Here is a 22,015-nt window from a genome sequence, read left to right on the forward strand (position 1 = left end):
GTAAATGCTATGTAATCTTAATTCCAGCCATTCCCAGCTCTGCCCTTGAGATTGATTGACAGTTGGAAAGGGGAACTCCACCCCCTCCTCCCACAGCCTACGTGTCGAACGTGACTCCGCAGTTCAGACGCAGCCACAGGAGACCACGTGCGCCGGCGGCCGGGCGCCGCTTAGAATGGGCGGTGGGGGCGACCAATTAGAAGGCGTACCGACCCGTCAATCCGGGCGGTTGCCGTGCCGCAGCAACCAATCAGCGCAGAGCTGGGAGAGTTGGGGGAGCAGGCTCTGAGTCGGGTAAGCCGGTTCGAGCGAGCGCTCAGAGAGTCGTCCATTTATCTGTGCAGGTCATTGAGGTGAAGGCGGTGGGGCTGGGAATCTAGAATTTAAAATATAAGACCAGAAGAAAATATTAACAATCATAAGCAAAGATGTCTCTATCTAACAAACTGACCTTGGATAAAGTCGAGGTGAAGGGGAAGAGAGTGATAATGAGGTGAGTTGGGGGGGGGATAAGGCCTCGTTATATTAGCACTTGGCCCCAAATTCAATTGCAAAGTGCGGCTAATATTCCTAATTGTGGATCTGTGTCGGAAACTTGAGTATTATTGTAGTTTTTGTCATGGCCATTTTGAAATGTTTTGCCATGTTCTTTCAGATATTTTATCAGTAAAGTATATTTTTTTGCAAAAAAAAATCATTTATATTTGGATATCCGCCAATTTTTAAATTGAAGCGTGCTCGTTAGAGCTTGTGGCTGAATGAAAAAAATGCAAGATGTCAAAATCATTAATAATTAATAGGCAAAAAATATAATGGTTAAACGTGTAATTGGTTAAGGGTTTGAATTTCTAAACGAGACCTAGTTGTCCTACCGCGCATAAAGGCTGATGGATTTGTCCATAAATTATTGATGGAATGATGTCAAGCAGCCTCACCACTGTACAGCGTGCGGAAACGTTAAATGCAGAATTGCACAACCGTTTTTGGGGGGAGGGGTAAACTGCGCATCTTCACGTTTGCTCTGAGACCACCATAATTACAGCAAAAAAAAAATTGTATGTGCCGTATAGACTTGGAATCGTGACTAGTTGCCAGTCGAAGCTGCATTCAAGCCCTAAATCATTATTGCTTTTCTAAGTATGCTCGACAATTAGTTTTGTTGGTCCTAAGGCGGAAACAAAATGAAACGGATCTTTTTGGGAGCTGATTTTAAGCAGATGCGTTATGGGTTTATTCCTTCTATGAATTAAATTAACCTTAACCTAGATCAGTGTCTTAATTTCTATATTAGTGATATATTGGTGTTTTAATTCTCACTTTTACCTACCATTATAATTTCAGTTCACTTTGTAAAATGCTCCCTGTGCATTTATTTTGAAAGAGCAATAAGGCTTAATGGTGCAAACCCAAAGATACCACTAATACTACCCTTTCGTTAACTGATGAGCTGGATAATACTTTATCTAGGTGACCTTTAATCTTAAATACCGGAGAACAGATGTTAATGTATTTCTGCATCGTTAGTAAATGGTTGTAGGTGAATTCCATATGAATAAAATGAAGGTTAAGGTCCTTTTTTCCCCTTTATTGCTCATAGGAGTTCGGGGGAAAATTACATAATTTTAAAAAAATCTGTGGTCTCAAAGATAGCTTCTAATATTCCAAAGATTTAAAGCACATAATGGATGAAGCTTCTTCCAGACTGCATTGGATTTTCTTTTGAGTCCTCCGGAGTGCTTGTTGGACAGTGATATTTCCATTCTCCTGCACCAATATTCCAATTTTAAAAAAAGAATATTACGGCTTTCTTAATGCTGGATGTGCAGCACACTGACTTTGATATGTTCTCTCTTGTCGTGATATAATTACAGTTGAACTCTTTCCCTCCAGACTGACAGAGGGAACATGCCAAAGAGCTGCACTTGGAGCCAAACCTTCCCAGTAAAAGCACTGGCATGCTGAATTACTGTTAACTCTGTACTTGATGAGTTGCCCTTATGTGGCTTTTGATAGTCCAAGACAGATGACCCTAATTATTTTTGGTACAGAGAGCCTTTACTAGCCAAAAATATACATGAGTTTGAAAGTGCAGATCAGAATTATCCGAAGGCCCTCCTTGTATCAATGGTGTTTTATTTTAGTGTTCTGGTAAAGGAGTACTATGCTGTAATTCTGATTTAACAGATTTTTAAATTTGAAGTCATCTTCCCTTTGCCATTTTTAGTAGTGAGGTCTTTTTAATTTTGCAGCAGTTTTGTGGCTAGCTTTTCTTTAAGTGCTAATATTGCTAACTGCCGCACCATTTGCATGATGGTATGGTTTTCTGAGACCCCATTCCAAGATGGCTGTCCTAGCAAAATTTAATGGGAGAATGACTAAGATTTCTTTTAGTGTTAATTCTGAAAACCCTGCCATTTAACCCTAAATGCAAAGAATCTGAGTGTGCGGTTCTAAGCAGGATGTAGTAGTAGTGACATGCAGGTGCCAACAGCAGCAGTCAGAGCATATGTTCTTGGCTGAATGAGATCTCAATCGTCAAGTGAATATGTAAAAAGTCTGATTACTGCCATCAAAGCATATAGATTTTTTTGGGGGTGGGGGAAAAGCATGATTTTATGTTTTTGAAGTGTCTTCCTGGGAATGTGATAGGAATATTCTGACTGGGTAATTGAATTGCAGATACTCTTTGAACCAATAATATTTTGTCTATGAAATTTACCTGCTAGTGTGACTCAGCCAAGAATTCGTGTCAACCTTAGTTGTAGTAACATAGGTCAATGTGGGTTTCCATTCATACATGTCAGACCTTTCTCTTGATCATTTGTGTAGTTGGGTAATGAGATATCTTATTTAGGCCGACACACATGCTCTGACTAGAGCTGTTGATATATACAGGATATTGTAACTTTGCTACTACATCATACTCCCACAATCGATAGAACTCCTTCACTGTGGATTGAATGGTCCCAGAGAGCTTTAATAATTAACACCAAAAGAAATTTTAAAGCAATAGTCATTCTGTGTTGCGTGTAGATGTATTAATCCTACTGTTGGAGTGATTTCTGTTGCTCATTGGTTCCATTGTGCAGTACATTCAGAAGCAGAATGCGGATGAATGAGATTCTATCAAATGAGTAAACTGAAAGCCATGATTAAGTAATGGAATGTGAAGTGAGAATGAATGAGTGACATTTTACATTGCGAGAGGTTTGCGGGATGAATGTGTTCAAGACCATTACCTAAAATGGAGGTGATTTAGAGACTGAGCAAAACTTCTTTCGCAATGAATGTACTAAATTAACATTAAATTTACATTAACATTTAATTATTAACATTGAAATTAAGGTTAAATTAATTTCTTAGCCATGGCTCAGTTGGTAGACTCTCGCCTCTGAGCCAGAAGGTTGTGGGTTCCATTCTCGAGCTTGAGCATAAAAATCAAGGCTGACTCTCCAGTGCAATACTGAGGGAGTGCTGCATAGTCGGAAATACCGTTTCTTGGAAGAGACATTAAAGTGAAGCCCCGTCAACCTCTTCGGTGTTTGTTAAACATCCTGTGGCACTTGTTTGCAGATGAGCCCTGGCCAATATTTATTCCTCAACCTGCATCACAAAAAGATGATTATCTCATCTTTATCACATTGCTGTTTGTGAGAGCTGGCTGCATGCAAATTGACTGTAGCGTTTCTCTTATATCAACATTGATTACACTTCAGAGTACTTCGTTGGCTGTAAAGTTCTTTGAGATGTTTGGTTGTGAAAGGTGCTATGTAACTGCAAGTCTCTTTTATTGCAGTATACTCCTGATTATTCACTTTATGTTGGGTCAGTTTTGAAGTTGAAAACTCCTCAACACACCTTTAAAATTTTATTCTGTTTCTAATCTTGACTGCTTTGTTTTGAGGATTTTACCACCCTCTGAATACTGACATGATCCTGGATACCCCTTCGAAATAGTGGTAAACTACCGTGCATCCTGGCAAATATTGACATCTCCATTACACCCTTGTCCCAACTTCTAGTAAAATATTGCAAAATAAACACCTCTATCATTGCAGAAAATATGTTTACTATACTGCAGTAAATGAACTAAGCAATCAAATTCAGAAATCCGATGAAAGCCAGAAGTCTGCTAATTTCTGAAAGCCTGTCCACATCTACAAGGCACAAGTCAGGAGTATGATGGAATACTCTCCACTTGCCTGGATGAGTGCAGCTCCCGCAACACTCAAGAAGCTTGACACCATCCAGAATAAAGTAGCCCGCTTGATTGGCACCACATGCACAAGCATTCACTCCCTCCACCACCGATGCACAGTAGCAGCAGTGTGTGCCATTCACAAAATGCACTGCAGGAATATACCAAGGCTCCGTAGACAGCATCTTCCAAACCCATGATCACTACCATCTAGAAGGACAAGGGCAGAAGATAGATGGGAACACCACCACCTGGAAGTTTCCCTCCAAGCCACTCACCATTCTGACTCGGAAATATATCACCATTCCTCTACTGTCGCTGGGTCAAAATCCTGGAACTCCCTTCCTGACAGCACTGTGGGTGTACTTTCACCACATGGTGCAGCAGTTCAAGAAGGCAACTTACCACCACCTTCTCCAGGGCAACTAGGGATGGGCAATAAATGGTGACCCAGCCAGCAAAGCCCACATCACATGAATGAATTAAAAAAAACCCTCATTAATTCAGGGAGCTGACCATTGAATAAAATCATCATCATTTAATAAATAAATCTTAACTGCGCTCTGAAATGGCCTGGCAAGCCACTCGGCTAAGAGGATTTAAGGATCATCAATAAATGCTGACCTAACCAGTGAAGCCCACATCTGAGTGAATAATGAAGGGTGGGGGGGGGGGGGGGGGGGGGGGGGGGGGGGGGGGCGGTGGGGGGGAGAGAGAGTCAACTGCATTGCTGTGGGTCTGGAGTCACATATAGGCCAGACTGAGTAAGGATAGCAGATTTCCTGATCTGAAGGGAATTTCTGACCAGCCGCTTTTTTCTTTGCAACAATCTAATAGTTTCATGGTCATCAATACAGATATTAGCTTTTTATAATTCCAGACTTATTTGATTAACCAGAGTTAAATTCCCAGCTGCCATGATGGAATTTGAATTCGTGTTTTGGGATTATTCTGGATTACCGGTCCAGTAACCTAAATGTGATGCTACGTATACTGCCATGAATAATAAGCAGTAACATAAATCCTACCTGATTTACCCTCCCCTAGCTCAATAGTGCTAATGTAACTGTAGTGTCCCTTGTGCTACCCCATCTTCTATCATCTAACTGACAGAAACCCACAGGAGAACCTGGGATCTTCTGGTTTGTCTGGTTCGGTTTCATACTGCTGTTACCAGTTTTTGTAGAACTGCTATTGTTGAACTGCTTTGGTTCAAAGACATACTCCAGTGTATTTAAAATACAGTTTTGGTAGCTGTACACAACTACTGTATACAAATAGCTTTTCACTGTCAATCTTTACTACAAACCTAATGTCTTAGTAATATTCTTGTATTAAAAGTGACTGAACCCTTGGTGATGCTATATTACTGAAACTGAAATCCTGTTACTGAGTTGCAACATCACTGTCTTACAGGGTGGACTTCAATGTACCAATGAAGGATCACCATATCACCAACAACCAAAGGTAACATTCACTTTGATTACCAGCTACCTATTAATTCTGTATGTAATGTAGTCTAACATTAGTTTATTTGGGTTGTTCTGATTCAATGTGTAATTATCAAAATTACACGATTAGGTTATTACATTAAAGTCTGTATCAGAAACGCGATGTGCATATATTTTTCTCTCTTTTCTCACCTCCTGAAGGCAGTGGTCATTCTCTGAAACCTTACTCAAGTGGCTATTTTTACATGTACGAGTCCAAAATTCACATTTTGGCACACTGTTCCACAACTACAGTCATCCAGGATGTGCCTGATCCTGCCCTCATCTGATATCCACATGTTCACCCATTGCAGCAGGGGGCAAAAGGTTGGCAATGGCCCCCCAGCTATCAACATGTATGGCAAAGAAATGTAATGTAGCTAAAGGTGTAACGATGAAGGTACAGACGATGAGGCAGAGGTTATCCGAGACGGTGTGGTGCCATTAACACTCATCACTAATCTTTTCTTGCTGTATACTTTTTGGGAGTATGACTAGGTGCTACATTGCAGTTTGTAATCTTGACATATGTATTGATGTGTATTGCACAGTGTTCAGTGTAGTGCATAAGACAAGGCACATTGGGGCACTCAACATTTGGGGTTAGTAAAGTGGTGATACAGTAATATGTTATCAAACATTTGGGTTCTGTATCTGGAAATCAGATATTCTTTGAACTCTGCTGTACTTTAACATGTTATAATAAAGTCTGATTTAAAGTTAAACTGGTACTTTTTGGAAATTTTTTTGAACAAGAAAGATTTTGTAGGAACAGTAGGGGAATTGTGGGTCTGTGAACTAAGGGGGTAAAAGTACCCACTGTAAATAATTGAACTTCTTTTTGACAGGATTAAAGCTGCAATTCCAAGTATTCAGCACTGTTTAAACCATGGAGCCAAGTCGGTGGTTCTCATGAGCCACTTGGGAAGGCCTGATGGTGTTCCCATGCCTGAGAAGTTTTCACTGGCTCCAGTTGCAGAGGAATTGAAGAAACTTATGGGAAGGTAAAGTAGAAATCGAGTAACTAAACCGCCCAGGCTTGCATAACTTGCTTTAAGACAGCTTTATTTTTTATAAATAAAATATTCAAAAGTATTCCAGGGAGGTAAACTAGTGCTTTCAGCAAGTTTATACAGCCTTAATAGTTGAGCTTAGTAGATGCTTGATATAACTGTGTGTTTGTTGAGATGAGAATGCGTGTGACCTTCATAAACTGTAAGATATGTTTAAAAATACAAATATTGTACCTCTAAAATTGCTGAGCACTGTAGTGCAGGCTAACTTTTAAATTATATTCACTTGTATGTGTAAATTGATTTTGTGATGTGGATTTTTGTTAGAAAAGGGTGCAGAACTAAGTTGGAGTTGATAAGAAACCTCAAGTCAGTGCGATGGTTTTTGGATACAAAGGAAAACTTGTATGTGCTATTAAAAGTTGCATAGTTAACGCTTGCACCGCAATCCCACAGTACTTAATTCTTAATTTTTGCAAAGCAGTTCCTGATGGAGCAGGAGTCTTGTAAGGCATTTTGGTGTTTTGACAGTCTCAATTTCCATTTGTGCAATTTTTTGTGGTGTCAGTATTATAACCATGTAGAAAATTGGTAACTCCCTTGTGCAAAAGCCTCCTAAAGATTTTTTGCTTTACAAATAGGAATATTATCTTCCTGAAAGATTGCGTGGGATCTGAAGTTGAGAAGGCATGTGCTAACCCAGCTGATGGAAGTGTGATTCTCCTGGAAAATCTACGATTCCATGTTGAAGAGGAGGGAAAAGGAAAAGATGCATCTGGGAATAAGGTGAGAATTCATATTGTTAACACGAGTAAACGTTGTTGGATAGTAATATAGGTAATAAAGGCATTAAGGATGCCCAAGAAATCCTGAAGCAAAAAGGAATGGGATGGAGGGAAAAAAAAAACTCCCTTCAGATGGGTTAGTGAACTGCTGGTGTTGAATGCATCTAATCTTGAAGTTTTGCAGTTCTAGAAAATGCATGTAAACCAGAGACTGTCATTTGTTCACTTTCATTAAGTGCTTTCTGCATGTTGTGTGGTTGTTGGCCAGGTAGTATATAGCAACAGAATGCCAAATGGATGACAGTTGTGAAAAGTAGGAGATTTAAAAAAAAAATTCTCCTCTTCCCCACCACATCACTTCTTTAGTCTTTCAGCGGAAATCCTGTTTTGAAGCAACTTAGAAGGAAGTATGCATGAATGACTCATCTGAGGCAAAATGCTTATCTTAACGACAACAGGTTCAGGAGCTCAATGCATATGAAATAATGGCAAATTTGCCATTGAAGTATCATTTAAATTATCAACATGGAGGTCTACAGCAGATTGGACCTGGCAGTGAGAATAAGAACTGAGCACTAGGAGGAATTTTGTGTATGTTTTCTTGTTCAATGCAGTCACTAAGGTTTCAGTAAAGCTTAATGATGAGCATATTAAATATTCATACTGCATCAACTTGAAATGTGCTTTTAAAAAAACAGCAGTTTGAAACTAGTAATATTGAGGTGAAATACTAGAAGGAACTGTATTAATCATTGTTGTAGTAGTTTAAGGTGATGAATTAAGAGGAATGCTTAAGTGATGTATCTCACAGCATTGTGTTTTCTTTATTGTATTTTAGTACCAATACAAAAAAATCCCCTGAGACTGTTGTCCTTGTGTGCTTGGCATGATAAAAATTACTTCAATTTTGTTGGGTTGATTAAATCTTCTGGGATGCTCTTAGAATGCATTAACTCCGCTGTCTGCCTTATTAAAAATCTGTGTATGTCCTGATTATGAAGGTTATTCATTTGAAGTTCTATTTTATTAGAGTTTTTTAGGTTATAATTTAAACCTACCTCTGAGTGCCATAAGTCACCATTACATTGATACTCGGAGTGGTGACTTATTCCATAAGGTCAAGCAGTTGGTATCCTAACTCTTTGATTGCTGTATCTTTCTTGAGCTACGGAATCTAATTGGTTTCTTGTACTGCAGTCACCCCAGATACAGTAATGTCTATGTTGCTCTCAGTCATACTGACCTTTACAGACTGACATTGGAGACTCCCTGAACTCGGACTACATAGGTTGCTAAGACGTCTGGACTTTTGTGGTAACTTAATTTAGTGCACATACTGGCTATGAATAGCTGTAATAAAGTTGGGGGAGTTGATCTTTTTGCAGACTCAGCAGTATTTTTTCCCCCCCAGGCTTGGTCGAGTACATGTGTGCAACATTTTCACTGTTCATAGAAGTATCCCACAATTATCTTTGCTGTTTGCAGTGCTTTAATTCAAAAAGAGTTACTGGAGCTTTCAGTGAGTAGCAATGTTGGATGAACAGCATAGTATAAATAGTATTGAGGTGTACTTGGATATTCTTTTTAAAAATTCTACCATTTAAGATCTTCAGAATAATGTTAGACTGCAATGAGTTGAACATAGGTTTCTACCAAACTTTCAATTAAGCGATAACTCAGTTGATTTATCCAGCAATGGTTTCAAGTAATACTGTTGATGCCACTTAAACTGCATTTGTAGTTGTTAACATGAATCAGCTAAAACCTCAATTGTAAAGTATGGTTCCATGAGCTGATAGGCCGCCAGTATATTATTTTTCATATGTGAGACTGGCTAGCCAATATTTGACCGGGGAAGGTAAAGATAGGTAACAGTTTTATAGCCGAGCCCAATTCTGTCTTCACCTATCTCACAAATGCACTTTCCAGCAAGAGCCACTGAATAATGATGAGGAACATGAGACCAGGCTAAGCTATTTTTTTCTTTTGCCTTTTATTATTGTGAGGATGTTGAAATTAATTGCAGCATTCCTGCTTCAAGTTTGCAGTAACTGAGTTATAGGTAAAAGTGAAATCTATTTTCTAAAAAATCGTGGTTTAATTCTAATGAACCAAATAATTCACCAGAAAAACAGTGACTAGATTTAAGATTCTTTAGACAAGGCTAAGCTATAATTGTTCATTAAGAGTCTTTGTTTTTGTCAATCACTACCAGCATCCTTTATAAATTAAATGATTTTGCTTCAGACCATATAAAAGTAATTAGAAATTGTGGAATTACTTGCGAGATTGTGTAGATTAATCTTCAAGACAATAGCAGTGTTAATAGTTGATGTCAGTGCAACTAAGAGAGAAAAAGAAAACAGCTAAGATTTCCAATTGTGTTAGAAAGTGCACGTGTGGATGCTTAGTGAATTAGGCTTCAGTTTGCCCTCAATGCTCTGCCATAGTTAAATAGTCCACAACATTTTCTGGACTTGATAATGTGAACATTTTTCATGTGCGAGGAATTGAATGTCTGGAGGCACCTATAGACTGGTACCCCAGCAAGAGAACAGGGTACAATGTTCCACATTTTCTTTCCTTCTGAAATAAATATTAGCTTTTTATGTAACTATATGTAACACTTGCACATTTTTAAACATTTGTCTTGGTTGTGTTGTTCATTCAATGTATGTGCATTGGATTACAGTTCATATTTTTCCTGATCATTATTGGAATTTGTGGATTTATAGAAGACTGTGGTACTTTTCTAGGAGGTAAAACATGTTTCAAATAACAAATACATTGGAGTTAAACATGGGGAAGTGGAAGCACTTTTAACATTTGGTTGTATAATATTATTGGCACTAGTTTGGGGGCTGTTTACTTTCTCACCTGCTTGATCAAATTTGATCTGGAGATGATGGAAAGGGGTAAAAATACACTGAGTTAGGATGTCTTTACTCAAAATGATATATAAATAAATTATTTTCTTCAGGTTAAAGCAAATGATGAAAAGGTTAAGAGTTTCCGAGCCTCACTGTCGAAGTTGGGTGATGTGTATGTCAACGATGCTTTTGGAACAGCTCACAGAGCTCACAGGTAAGCTGTTTGGTCTGTTTCTTTGACTTAAGTAAATTCCCAGACTAGAGAAGTGTTCAGAATTTTAAAATTGTACGTGTCTATCTACATAATTTGTACTTTGGCATAGAAGCTCAACATGCTTACAACATAGAAGTAGGAGGCTTGGCAAATGTTAAAGTGGACTGTAAAAGACTTCAGGAAGGCACAGGTTGGAATGGCTGATAGATGGGAGGTGCAACTTAATGTGGCGAAGCCTAAGGTAATAAATTTTGTTAACAAAAAGGAGAAATGGGAGCATGCACTGAATGGAAAGGCACTTGAGGGTGTGGATAACACAACTATCTAGAAGTTCAATTATAAATTACCTGTAAATGTTGACAGATAAAGACATTTTTTTAAAAGCCAGTAGAATTTTTGGTTTTATAAATAGAATAACATGAATATAAATAGCACAGTAAAAAGTAAATGGCTCCCATAGCAAAATACTATGGATGCTGGAAATTTGAAATAAAAACAGAAAAGGCTGGAAAAACTCAGCAAGTCTGGCAACATCTGTGGAGAGAGAAAAATGTTTTGAGTCATTATTGGTCAAAAATAAGGTTTTTTGAATTGATTCTCTGACATTATATGATTAATACCGTTGTTTTGATTTACGTTTGTTTTAGTTCCATGGTTGGTGTAAATTTGCCAGAGAAAGCTGCTGGTTTTCTGTTGAAGAAGGAGCTTGAATATTTTGCCAAAGCTCTAGAACACCCTGAAAGACCCTTCCTTGCCATTCTGGGTGGGTAAGTGTCACATTATTCAAACTGTTCCTTAATTGGGTTTGTAAGAACTTTTGAAACTACCAGTATGCCGGCTTCATGTGCTTTATTAGCAAAGACTGTACTCCTGAAAAAAAATTATAAACCTTTGCACTGTGCTGCACCATAAATGACAAAAATATTGCATACTGTAAGTCATGAATTTAAAAAGTACAGAATTTATTCAGGACAGAGAAGACTTGCCTTGTTTGATAAAATGAACAACCATAATGAATGGCTCATTGTAGTTTAAAATATTTGCCATTTCTGCTATGTAGTTCACACAAATTAAGTACTCTTAAAGGGAAGCAAGTTATAAAATTCTAAAACCATCTTTATTTGGGTTATGCAACCATTCTATAGCATGTAATCTTAATGTTGTAACAAAATACTTCTGCGTGGGAGTGACACGGCTGAGAGTAGAGAAAGTTAACAGTTGTCTGTGGGAAGGAAATTGCCACCAGGTGGCAGTGTGTTTATATTGCAATGTATCACAGAAACGGGAAGCCTATATAAAATAGGCACGTGCTTAAAAGTTTGAATTCTTAAGACTTTATAAAACAGCATCTTGTGCTAGCTTTGGTGTACACCTACATTAAGCCCAAGAAGAACTACTGAAATTTGTACCTGGGGATATATCTTTATCTCATCTGTTATAATAATCTGAGATAATTGCTTCTATAGCAACTTATTTTGACTGAAGTCACTGCTGCTGAGGGAATAATTTGAGTTACTGTCAGAAGCTGAACTATGTTCAATTATTCAATGTCTTTAAAAGCTGTCAGCTCAGCGTAATATTGTGAAAAATAAAACTGCATGGGGATGACCTTACCATTTCAAGATGCAATTCCTTTAGGGGAAAACCTAGAAGTATATATTTTTAAAAGTCCAACCATTTTTAAAAATAAATTAATATGTATTAAACCATACACTCTTGATTCCAATCCATTAAATCTGCCCTGATAGTTTTTTTTTCTCCATTCTTGCAGCAGATAACAATTATCAGCACTTGTTCAATTTGTACAGCAATTTAATTAAACATGGAATTGTAGCTTTAATGCCTGCTTCTGTTGCTGTTCAACAGGGCTAAAGTCCAGGACAAGATTCAGCTTATCAGTAACTTGCTCGATAAGGTGAATGAAATGATTATCGGAGGAGGCATGGCATTTACATTTCTGAAGGTCCTCAATAATATGGAGGTACGTGCGTCAACAGAATTGCACCATCAAACTTACAGTTTGTTAAGCCAAACAATACATTTCATGTGTCTGTTGCTACATAGAATTTCAGTTTAAAAACATTGGCAAATTTTGTAGTAGCAGTTACTACACCACCTTTTAGATTGTGTTCTCTTGTCAGACTTTATTGCCTTCTCTGGTAACATAACTTGATCTTTTTATATTTGGGTTTTTATGTGCATATTTGGCTTTTTATCTGAGCCACTTTACAGTGCATAATTTTCTGAGGGAAGATAGGATCTTAGAATTTTATAATAGAGTTAGTTCATTTGGTTCAGAGCCCATAGCCCTGTAAAGTTTTCATGGAATCATGGAATGGTTAAGGGAGCCATTCGGCCTGCCATGTCTGTGTTGGCTCTCTATAAGGGACACTTGGCTAATCACACTCTCTTGACTTGTTCCTGTAGTCCTGCAATTTCCTTTCTTCAGATAATTATGCAATTCCCTTTTGAAAGTCATGATGTGCCTTCACCACGTTCATGGCAATGCATTTCAGATCCTAACCATTCGCTGCGTGAAAATGTTTTTCCATTGCATCCATAATAACCTTAAGTTGGGATCCTCTGCCTCCTCCTTCCACCAAGGGGAACAGTTGCTTCTTTTCTACTCTGTCCAGACCCTTCATGATTTTGAACACCTCAATCAAATCTCCTCCCAACCGTCTTTTAGTGAGTACAACCCCAGCTTCTTCAGTCTATTCATGGCAGTAAAGTCTCTGATTGTTAGAAACATGCTCACAAATCTAATCTTTTCTGCACCCTCTCTAATGCCTTCACATCCTTTCTTAAATGTAATGCCCAAAATTGAACACACTACTCCAGTTGAGGTTGATCAGTGGTTTATCATAATTTCCTTGCTTTTGTACTCTTCACTCTTGATGAAGCCCAGGATTCTGTATACTTAATGTAACCACTTGCTTAACCTGGCTTGTCACCTTCAACAATTTGTACCCACAAGTCCATCGGCACCTGCACCTCTTTGGAATTTTATCCCTTCAAGTACATGTACAATTCTCTTTTGAAAGTTACTGCACCGTTCCTTCAGACAATAAATTTCAGATCATTATAACTTGCTGTGTAAAATATAAATTCTGCTCATCTCCCCTGTCATTTATCTTATTATTGTGTCCTCTGGATACTAGCTCTCCGGCCAGTGGAAATATTTTTTTCCTGATTTACTCTATCACACTATTAAATAAACTGTTCTTTAAGACCTTAACAGTTTACTAGCAGCTCAATCTATTTGGAGTTATTAAATCTTCAGAAATGGAATAATCTACATATTTTACAATTCCATTTGTAGAATGGTTGTAGAGGAATACATCCAACACTATTTATTATTTTTGGGTGTAGATTGTCTGGCTATCAATTAAACTGAATCTATTGTGGTAATGTATATATTTTTCTTTGGCGTGTCTGAATGAACCATGTATTTTTATGCATTACTTTTGCTGATTTCTCCAGTTTGGGCCCTTGTCTCTTCCATCACAGTCTCTCTCTCTCAGTTCCAGTCTTTGTCCTGTTCTTTCTAACTCTGAGACCCATGAGTCTGGAGGTGCCCTCGAACACCAGGAAGTATGCATCCACATAAGACATGGTGTCAACTAAACAGAGCTTACACTGTATTTCCCCCTTTACTGGTTATAAACCCTTATCTTCTAGGAGATAATTTATATTTTCTTTTTCTTTCTGCCCCTTTTTATAAAAGCTGCTATTCTTTGTTTATTTTAAATCTTGGATGCAATTGTGTCCACTATAGATTCCCTATAAGCTTGATACTTTGTGAGAGCAGGCACTCTTTGAGGGAGTAAGAAGAATACTTAAAATATGAAATGTATTTCTTCTGTGCTCTTGTTTAATTATAGGGTGTAGATATATGCCAACCTTTTCTGACTTGCCCTAGAGTGTGATGACATTCCTTAATACCAGTTGTTTTAAATATAGTTTTATTATTGCACTAGTTGGGTCTTTTGAAGAATAGTAGAAGGATTTCGCAATAAAACAAGTGAAGAAGGCACTCAGCAGAGTGTGTATTTCTGCCATGCTGTGTTAACTCAACGTTATTACAATTATGCAGCTCTTCCTTGAGGCTTTTCCCTGCCTGGTTTGACGCTCTGTAACTACAAAGCTGAAGAAGACATCTTTTTATTAAGAGCTTCCACCTCACTGAGGAGGCTTCAGGCTTCACATCCAACAACCTGCTCTGCTCACATTTTGGCAGCTGTGACTAATTTCACCACAACAGCTGAGTCAATCCACAACATTCTAAAGCAATAAAAAACATTCTCTAAATAAAATAACCAACAACATTCTTTAAAAAAAGGTCAAATTGTCCTGTTTCCCATTGTTAACAGATCTTTTAAAAAAAAATCCAGTTCTGTAGCTTGGACAAAAGCTATTCAGTTCTTCCTTGGGCCATAATTTCGTTGAAATTCAACCATTTAGTTTTTAAGATATATTGTTTCCAGACTAACAGGCAAAACTGTTACCTTCAATGGCACAGATAATAACTCAATATTGAAATGGTGTCAAATATTAGGAGATCTTTACCTAGGTTTGGTCTGCAGCAAAGATTTCAATGCCAACAGTTGTAAAGGAATGGTATATTGCAGTCTCTGGATATTTTTTGAACATTACATAACTTTTTTGTTTTCAGATTGGCAATTCCCTCTATGATGAAGAAGGGTCTAAAATAGTACATGAGCTGATGGCTAAGGCTAAGAAAAATGGGGTGATCATTACGCTGCCTGAAGATTTTGTAACTGCTGATAAATTTGATGAACATGCCAATGTTGGAGCAGCCACTGTGGCTGCAGGAATCCCAGCAAATTGGATGGTAAGATAGTGGTATGGGTTGTTAAGTGCTCTGGCACTTTTTTAATAATGCATTTCATGTCCTGAACTTCCAAAGCATTTCAGAGCCAATGAATTACTTTTTGAACTGCAGTCCCTATTATGGGGGAAATCGAGCAGCTAACTTGCCAAAGGCAAATACTTAGAAATAGCAAATGAAGTAAAGGAAACAAATGTGATCTGCTTTAGCTCTATTGATTGTCACTTTTATGATTATTAACACTAGTGTTGTGAAGGGAATGGAACATTTTCCCATTCTGGGCACCAAATGTCAACATCAGGCACTCTGGATAAATATAGTATAGCCAGCTGCAGAACAAAGCATGCTGTTCTCCATCCCAATAATGGCCTTTAGATCAAACCTGAAAGTACTAAGGCTATACAATGTGACATTTTCATTCCCTGCACCTGTTCATCACTGTAATTTAAAATTAGAAGCCATTTTGTAATGTCGACCTGCACCTACAAATGACTGGAAACGCTTGGCCTAAATAGCCAAGTGGTTATGGTACTGGGTTTGTAACCCCAAGATCAAGAGTTCAAATCTCTCAATGGCAAACTATGAAACAATGTAACTTCATCTGAATAAACAGATGGAAACGGGTTTGTACTCGAAAGAGTTACAAATGACTGGATTGAAAATGTTTAGTTCGTGCCTGACTCTTGCAGTTAACAGAAAAAAGGAGGCTTTATCCTATCAGATTTTTCGAGACTATTCCAGGTCTATTGTGAGATGGGAAAGTGTTAACCGAATACACAATCCAGTGTTCTAGGGGTAAAAAAAAAAGTTTTCCAGAGAAATTTCAGTAAAAAATAGAAAAATCCATTGTGGCTATTGAAGATGATGAATTGCTGGAAATACACAGCATTTTCCTTTTTCAGATTTCTAACATTTGCAGTTTGTTTTTTTGTTGTAGGTTATTTGTAATCAGGCTGTGTAGTATTTTAGTGTGCTTTCCTCTTGTACTGAAATATGAGCCATTCTTTCATTTTTGACTGTTGCCTGCTTCACAACTGCAAATAAACATGCAACGATACTGACTTTACAACAAAGATGAATAAACTATTTCTCCTGTATTATGATTTTAGGTATGAAATGTTTATGTGAATTCATCAATTTTCTACTTTACTTTTAAACAGCTTAATTCCTCTAAATTCAAATTCTTTACTTTGCTGTATTTTCCATTGTTGAATTTAAATTATTAGACAATTCAAATTTTTTAAGCAAGAATTGACAATTACTAGAAAACTGCCTATTTTGCAGCCTTATCAAGTTTCTTATAAATAATACTAGAACACAACTGGAAGTAGACAGGCCCAAAATAATGATGTGATGCACCTTTATGATCTATTGTAATAATGCCTTGTTCTTAATGACTTTGGCAACTTCTCTTTTTAATACTTGGAGAAGCATCTTAATGGTTAATTGCTAATAATTTGTTTATTTCTCGACACTCGGGTTTTTCTGAGTATATATTTCTTAAGTAATGCATCAGTTTAATTTGCATAGGCCTTCTGCATATTCAAATAGCAAAGGATAGTCAGTCTTGAAGTTTCTTGCAAAGAAACCTAAAATAAACTGTATTTGGTACATATAAATAGAATTGGAGCATTTGAGGACCTGGTGTATTTGGTATCCAGTGTTGTTTGCCTATGTTACTGTGATTTGATCAATTGGGGAGGTGTGTACAATTAGAGTAGTACTAGTATCTACTGTGTTAAATTATTACTATTGTAATGTGGGGGGGAAAAAAGGTTTGAAACTCCTTGTGATGCTGAATGGGGAAACATATTAGGAACAACTAAAATGTTTGTTTCAGTTTAAATAATTTGAATGTATAATTAAAAGGGGGCAAGTATGCGAAAAAACTTTCAAAAGCCTTGTGTATAACCAGCCCAATTGGAACTTGAGGTTTTTATACTTAGCGGTTTTGACAAAAACAGTTTGATTCTGTTCCGCTGTGCTCTTTGGGTGCATTGATTTGGCAATTTTAAGTGTCAAAATGGACGCTGGTTTCCAGCAGGGCTTAAAGTTTTTGAATATTTCTGGCGTTCTGACCCAGATCTAACTGCAGTGAGAAACAGTATGAAATTGGATCAGTCAATTTCACTTTGCTTGGAAGCATAACTCCAGTGTAATATCAAACATTGGTTTTTAATTACTCAGATCATCTTTTGGACTTGAGCACTTATTAAACTTAGAGTTGATTTAAATGTTTAGAGTATGTGAATGTCACGAATGCTGTCAAAACATTCAAGTTTTGAATGGAGTTGGAACTCATTGTCTATGTGATGACGGACTTCAGTATTACAGAAATACTAACTTCCAAATTCTCACTCCATTTTTATAAAATTATAAACTCTAGCTCATGATCAGCAGTACTGAACAACATTTCTATTTGTGTTCTTAAAAAAACACAAAGAAAATGTTTGGTAGCTGATAGCAGTATCCTATTAATACCTTTCGAGTTTTCATTGTATAAATATAGAAAATATATAGGAATTATATAGTTATGTAGGTATAGAGGATAAAAGTGCAGAATTTTTCTCATCTGTGTTTTTAAATAAAATTGTTTTTAACAAGAATATAATGTACTAAAAGGGAAAGAACTGGGGGATTTACATGTCAGAGTTACGCTTATGTGGAGCAACTTAACTGGAGTAGAGATATGTGGCCTTCATTTAGTTCATGTCTGCCATATTGGTTATACAGAACAGTAAGATAGAGTATGACAAATGTTTTGTATTCCCTTGACCTGAAGGTATGAAACAAATGTATCAATATCTTACCACGCATTACAAATTTAATAAAATGCAGCAAATTCATTTCCACAACCCAGGTTTTGATGTGTCAATTATTTTTCTTCGCATAAGGGTCTTGATTGTGGTCCCGAGAGTCTTAAGAAGTTTGCTGCTGCTGTGGGCAGGGCCAAGCTGATTGTATGGAATGGTCCTGTCGGTGTGTTTGAGTGGGACAAATTCGCCAGTGGCACCAAGGGAGTTATGGACAAAGTTGTGGAAGTTACCCATAAAGGTTCTATCTCTATTATTGGTAAGTATGGAGTGGGACTTGGAAAGTTGTTTAATCCTGATGAGAAAAGATTTACTATTTTGTAGTCTGCTTGGGCTAAGATGGGCTGCACTAATGCTAATGGAACTAAAACTACCATTTGGTTTTCAGGTTTTTATGTCATGCAGTTTAAACTTTATTCAATTAGAAATATAATTTTCTGGTGAAGCTGGACATCTTAATTCCTTCTAAAGTATATTGCAACTGAGGGAAAATTTAGTACCTTTTGTCCATAGTGGAAAGTGTTTTGGAAGAACCTGAACAATATAAAATAATTCTTCTTGAATGTGCTTCATGGTTTAACAAATATTACAGAAGAATGTTCAAATAGTTCATGATAGTCAACCTGGGTACAAAATGTATTTTTATTTCCCTGCCCTTTGGAGTGTGTATGTGTGAAGGGTTACAATGGAAAGTATCACCTGTTTTATTTTATATAGCCTTCAATGACAAGTAATGCTTTTAGGGTTGGGGAATATTTTGTACAGTTCTGGTGCTAAAATTGGTAAATTTGTAATTACAGCTGGCCTGCTCCTGCCCTCACTTAGTATCCAGATACACGCTCATCCACAGAGATCATGGATAGCAGTCAGGATTGGAACTGTGGATAATCGCCCCCTTCCCACTCACCTATCTCCGCAGGACCAAGACCAATTGTTACAATCCCTCTATTATTGTGTCTGAGCTAACTTGGCATAAATATTTAATCTTCCTGGTCACCAATGTAAACAGGGCAGGGACAGGAAATCACCACATGTGGAATTCCTCCTTTCACAGCCACTACAGGAACCCACAGTAGAGAGCAGAAGGCAGAGAAATCTGGATCTGAACACCAATTTTATGTTTAAATTGCATGGCTTTAGTTCTTTCCTCAGGTGAACTACCACTGCCAGGCAATCATATGAAGCGACATCAATGTATTGTTGAACTGGGACATAATTTCTGAGTGAAGCTGTTTTTTTTCCAATCTGAGATATACCATGGCAAAATTCAAGAGGCCAATACCATACTAAATGTTTGACAAAATGCTTCATTTTTTTCATAATTTGTTTTACAAAAGGTAACTATTATAAACAAACACCTGGAATTACCTTTACCTTTGTACTGTTCTTAAATACCTGAAATAAAGGTGGGAAGAATGTATTAACAGAAATTAGAGGTTATAGAAATACCAAACACAGTATATATTTTTACATTTGTGTATCTTTAGCACTGGAAAAACAAAATGTCACGAGGTGTTCATATCACCCTTTTCAATAAGTTTCAGTATCCCTGAGATATCACTAGTCTCCTGTTTTCAATTCATTTTTTTTCATGTTGTAGGTGGTGGAGATACAGCCACTTGCTGTGCCAAGTGGAACACTGAAGACAAAGTCAGTCATGTTAGCACTGGAGGTGGAGCCAGTTTAGAACTGCTTGAAGGTGATTTTTAGTTTTTGGTGTCTTCTGCTTTAAGTTTTGTTTAACAAATGACGAGAACTATGTTGCATATTGAGTGAAGTGGCTAAACATGAGTGCTGGCTCAAGTTCTTAATTGTGTGACTATAGTTGGTTAACATTTCCTTTTTGATTTAGCCCTTGCATTGTTACAATTTAACCTTGTAAATAAGCAGACTTGATTTTAATCTTTGTAATTTAATAAAAAAAATGCAACTAATCATTCTGGTATCCCCATGCTATGGACTGAGCTCATCTCTCAGTTAAGGTCTTGAGTTTGGTCACTGCAAAAGCAGCCCAGTGAGACTTTTTTTTCCCTGCCATCTTTATGGGTAAGCATCTGGCCTTTGCTCAGCACCGCAACAAAAGGATCTTGTAAGGTCCACATTATCAGTCACACAAAGTAAGCGGAATTACTGTGCTGCATTTTTTTTTTGCCAATCCTTTGTAGTTAAAAATTCGCACAAGTCTCCAAAACATACCCCGTTGCTAAAAATTTTTCAACAACTGCCTGGTGTGCTCGACAAACAGAACTTTAATAAATCGGCATAAAATGATTTATATCAGACTCCCATATTAAAAGCTGTGAATCTTCTACGGTATTTTGTGAATTCTAATTTATACTAGGTATGTGAAAATATTTCATTCAGATGCCTGAATAGTTCCCCAAAACTGGGGCAACTGAGGAAGACCTATGCCTCTAGTAATGTTATTTCTTTCTCAAAAAATGGAACATAGTGCTACAGAACTTGAGTACACATTTTAAAATATGCTGCTCTCTCTTTACTCGCATCCCTTTTTATTTTTCATTCATAGGTAAAGTTCTTCCTGGAGTTGACGCTCTCAGCAGCATCTAAGGACAAAAGAACATTGCGCTCTCCTGCACAATATGCCTCAGGAGTTTCACTCTTATGCTTTAGAACATTCAAAAAGTAATTGCCTCAATACTGTAGATCACTGTATATGATGAAAATGAGCTTGTGTTTTGTTTTATAAATATATATAATATAGTCCTAAAATATTTTAGTATTGTCCAGTTTCTGTAAATCAGTTGTCTGCTATAATGTTGAAGTAGCTTTCCAAGCAGTTGTTGTCTTTCATGAACTGTAACACATGGATGTCCCAAAGTTTTCACTGGAGATGGACTGTAACGACTGCTGAATAAATAAACATGCACAAGCCCTGGGTTCTTTTATTTAGCAGTGGAGATTGGGTAAAATTGGCAGAAAAAGCTTGATTTACAATTAACTTCCTCAGACATCTGAATCCAGCTTGATTTTTTTACACAAACATATAAGAAATGATGGGCAGAATAAGATAGGTCCATCCAGCTGTGACATCTAGTGCGTCACCTTACATCTCAACCCCACTGGAGCCATGTGATAAGTAGAAAAAACAGATTTAAAACCCAGGCCAATTTAGGGGAAAAGAATTGGGAATTTTTTTCTCTAACACCCCCATCCCCGCCACCCCTCAAAGCTATCTAAACTTGTCCAAGAGACCATTCTGTTCCTGATCAATATTATGAAGTGATTTCCGCTTCACTCTGAAACAGATCTAACTCTTGCTTGAAGTGATTTGACAAATCAGTGATCACCTGCTCACCCCATTAGCAGGTAGTCCACTATTCTCTGAGAAAAGCACTTCCAAATGTCCAACCTTGTTCAGCGCATGTGTAACTTGTAAGGATGACCGCTCGTCCTTCTAACTGTTCAGAGAAACAAACATGATGAAGGAACTTTATCATGTTACAAACCTCGTTCAAATCACCCTCATGTCTATGTTTCTCTAAAGAATAGAGGTTCAGCTCTTCAAACATATCTGGATATGTTTTTAAACTGCACTGTTCTAAAGCCTCTATCACCCATCATGTGAGGAAACCAAAACTCTATGTTAACTGAGGTTAAGTCAACATATTGCACAACAACAGTAGGGATGTGCTTTGTTTTCCAGTGAATTGCCCTGTAAATGCACCCTAGCACCTTATTCACTTTAGGTATAGCATCTCTGCATTGGTCATGATCCTTTAGCAATTGATGTCTTAAAATGCTCATTTAGTTTTCACC

At 37.4% G+C, this 22,015-nt stretch overlaps 1 protein-coding gene across 2 annotated transcripts; it reads left to right on the plus strand.

Moving 5' to 3' along the window:
* The first annotated feature begins 245 nt into the window (after positions 1-245).
* pgk1 (phosphoglycerate kinase 1) lies at positions 246-21,128 on the plus strand. 2 transcript variants are annotated; one of them, XM_041195809.1, is made up of 11 exons: positions 246-493; positions 5,615-5,665; positions 6,537-6,692; positions 7,343-7,487; positions 10,467-10,570; positions 11,218-11,337; positions 12,437-12,551; positions 15,246-15,425; positions 18,317-18,494; positions 19,836-19,934; positions 20,766-21,128. In XM_041195809.1, the coding sequence occupies exons 1-11, from the start codon at positions 429-431 to the stop codon at positions 20,804-20,806; spliced, it is 1,254 nt and encodes a 417-aa protein (XP_041051743.1). In that variant the 5' UTR covers positions 246-428; the 3' UTR covers positions 20,807-21,128. The 2 variants fall into 2 exon arrangements, with proteins under 2 accessions (XP_041051743.1, XP_041051744.1); XM_041195810.1 differs by having other exon boundaries at positions 276-294.
* Positions 21,129-22,015: the final 887 nt, after the last annotated feature.

Source organism: Carcharodon carcharias, chromosome 9 (genome assembly GCF_017639515.1).
Source record: "Carcharodon carcharias isolate sCarCar2 chromosome 9, sCarCar2.pri, whole genome shotgun sequence".
NCBI lineage: Eukaryota > Metazoa > Chordata > Chondrichthyes > Lamniformes > Lamnidae > Carcharodon > Carcharodon carcharias.